Source organism: Penaeus vannamei, chromosome 37 (assembly GCF_042767895.1).
Source record: "Penaeus vannamei isolate JL-2024 chromosome 37, ASM4276789v1, whole genome shotgun sequence".
In the NCBI taxonomy this organism is placed as follows: domain Eukaryota; kingdom Metazoa; phylum Arthropoda; class Malacostraca; order Decapoda; family Penaeidae; genus Penaeus; species Penaeus vannamei.
In genome coordinates, this window is record NC_091585.1 from 5080450 (window position 1) to 5082949 (window position 2500).

The window sequence follows — 2500 nt, forward strand, 5'->3', positions numbered from 1 at the left end:
AAGACGGAGTTCACTACCTAGAGGATGGACACTTCTGGGTGGAGGTTCCTGGCCTGCCAGAAGAAGATGAGGAAGATGAGCTGGATCCAACACTCCCCTTCCACCAGCACACTCGCCTTACTTTCTCCAAGGATCCCATTCAGGTCTCTGAGTTTAAGTATCCTAATTAGAATCTCAGACTAGTCATTGTATTTTTTGTATAAAGAGCTTATGTTCTATGATTTGGTAAAGGTATTAACACCTGTTCAGTGATCACTATTTCATTTAATATGAAATTTCACTTGAGAGTATAACCTTTCTCTCCAACAGGTATTCAGCACCTATTCTGTGACAGAGTATGACCGAAAGAATGATGAGGTTGACCCTGTTGCTGCCAGCGCTGAGTATGAATTGGAGAAGAGGGTCGAGAAGATGGATGTCTTCCCAGTTGAAATTGTAAAGGGTAAAGAAGAATTTCTCTCTCTGTGCATGTATTTATATCGTACAACTTATAGTCTAGTAAACAGTCATTGACAAGAAGCAGCTGATAAGGAAGCTAGAAGCTCACCCAAAAATCTAAAAAACAAAATTAACAGGTGAAGGAGGCCTTGGTCTCAGCATCATTGGCATGGGTGTTGGGGCCGATGCTGGTGTCGAAAAATTAGGCATCTTTGTGAAGACGATAACTCCAGGTGGAGCTACGGAGAGGGATGCAAGAATACAAGTCAATGATCAGGTAAATCTCCCTTTTGCAGAATTATAGTTAAGATATAGAATAAAGATTTAAGATACATGTGCATATCATTGTTATTATATAGAATGGAATATAAATAGTGTAATTAAGGGAGATGAAGAGAAGGGGGTCGAAAGTTGTAGATGATGTTTTATGTAAGTATATTTTTTTCCAGATTATTGAAGTTGATGGAAAAAGTCTGGTTGGAGTAACACAAGTTTTTGCTGCTTCTGTTCTAAAGAACACTAGTGGCCGTGTGCATTTCCTTATTGGTAGAGAGAAGGACCCAGAAAATAGTGAAGTAGCTTTGTTGATTAAGCAGTCATTGCAGGTATGTTCACATTGGTACAATGAGAGATCTGCATGATTTGCAACATGGTTCAGGGCTCCCAGATGCTTTTGCTTTCTTCAGGTGTTCTTCTACTTCCTTTTCCGAAGAAATTTTAATTTTGTTGTATCTGTGCATCAAGTTTCTGTCTTTTCTTTCCTATAAAAAGATTGTCTATGTCTGCTAGATCAGCTGTATGTACTGGTACAGGAAAATTGTTATTATTAAAATTGTGGATAAAATGTATGTTTTACATCATTCTGTTAATTTTAGTTAGATATCTAGAATTCATCAAGTTCTTCTGTGCAGTTTTTCTTGTGTTTTGTGATGCTCTACTTGATAGCAAGTGACACCATTAGATACTGCCAGTGATCCATATTTCACTTTCATACTTTGTTAGTTAGAAGCCTAGATAGGATATAATAAATGGTGCAGTAGATGTCATAGGAGAATATATATCTTAGAAAAAGGTTTGGAAGTACCAGCAATTTTTTAATGGATTCATCATGTGTTCTGAGTTTGTGCTGAGAGTCACCAGTGCTGTATGATAACTGCAATAGATGAAAGAGAACCTTTAATATTATGTGACAGAAAATATTGCTCTCCTTAGTATGAAGGATGGTTTCCTTTCAACTAAGAATATTGTAGCAGAGCATTCAGAATCTTCACATAGTTTTCTTCTGCTACTTGCAAAAGGATTTTGCAGGTGAAGCTTCAAGGTACTGAATTAGCTAGAGCCAATATATATATATATATATATATATATATATATATATATATATATATATATATATATATATATATATATATATATATATATATATATATATATATATGTGATGTATGACCATCAATGATTTTTAAGTAGGCATAGCTGCTAGAGAGACATTTACAGCTTTAAAGAAATTGCAGGAAAAGCATACTGTATACAAACAAGTATTCCCATGATGTGACATCTTTATTTTTCACAGCAGTATGGATAATAATTAAGGAAATACATGTCCTTGGATTCATTTGAGTTTTGTGCCAAGGATCAAATGTAAAATATTGACATTATAACAAGTTAAAAGGTTTACTAAGAACAAAACAACACAAGGGAATTGTTAAATTATATGAAAGCAAACCGGATGAGTTTAGAAGGATTACCTTGATGCAGTGTTTGATGGAACCCATAATTTACCTCATGAGCTGGAGACATATTGTTTGTTTCAATGGATTTCCCTCCAGTAATAGCTCTTCATCAATGTGTACATAGTTTTAGTAAATAAAGTCTTCCCCACTTGTGGTGTTTACTGTTTATTACCTACAGTGAACATATATTTCATGTAATTATTCGCACATGAGAATAATCAAAGACTTTATGTGTTGGGCATGTTGACTAACTGTAATTGCTTACTATGTCACACTGCTGTGCGGGTGTTGTATTTCCATAATCCTGCAATTAAACTGAACATTATTGA

General features: G+C 35.0%; 1 protein-coding gene across 1 annotated transcript in view; it reads left to right on the forward strand.

Annotated features, from left to right (window-relative positions):
• Window positions 1–2500, forward strand: part of LOC113808304 (serine-rich adhesin for platelets-like) — a gene marked incomplete in the record, with an annotated part of 59073 nt that overhangs the window by 26190 nt on the left and 30383 nt on the right. The window contains 4 exon segments of the mRNA XM_070115499.1: window positions 1–143; window positions 310–442; window positions 576–715; window positions 888–1043. The exon segment at window positions 1–143 is cut by the window's left edge and continues 10 nt beyond it. Of these exon segments, the coding sequence (XP_069971600.1) occupies window positions 1–143; window positions 310–442; window positions 576–715; window positions 888–1043 (572 nt within the window).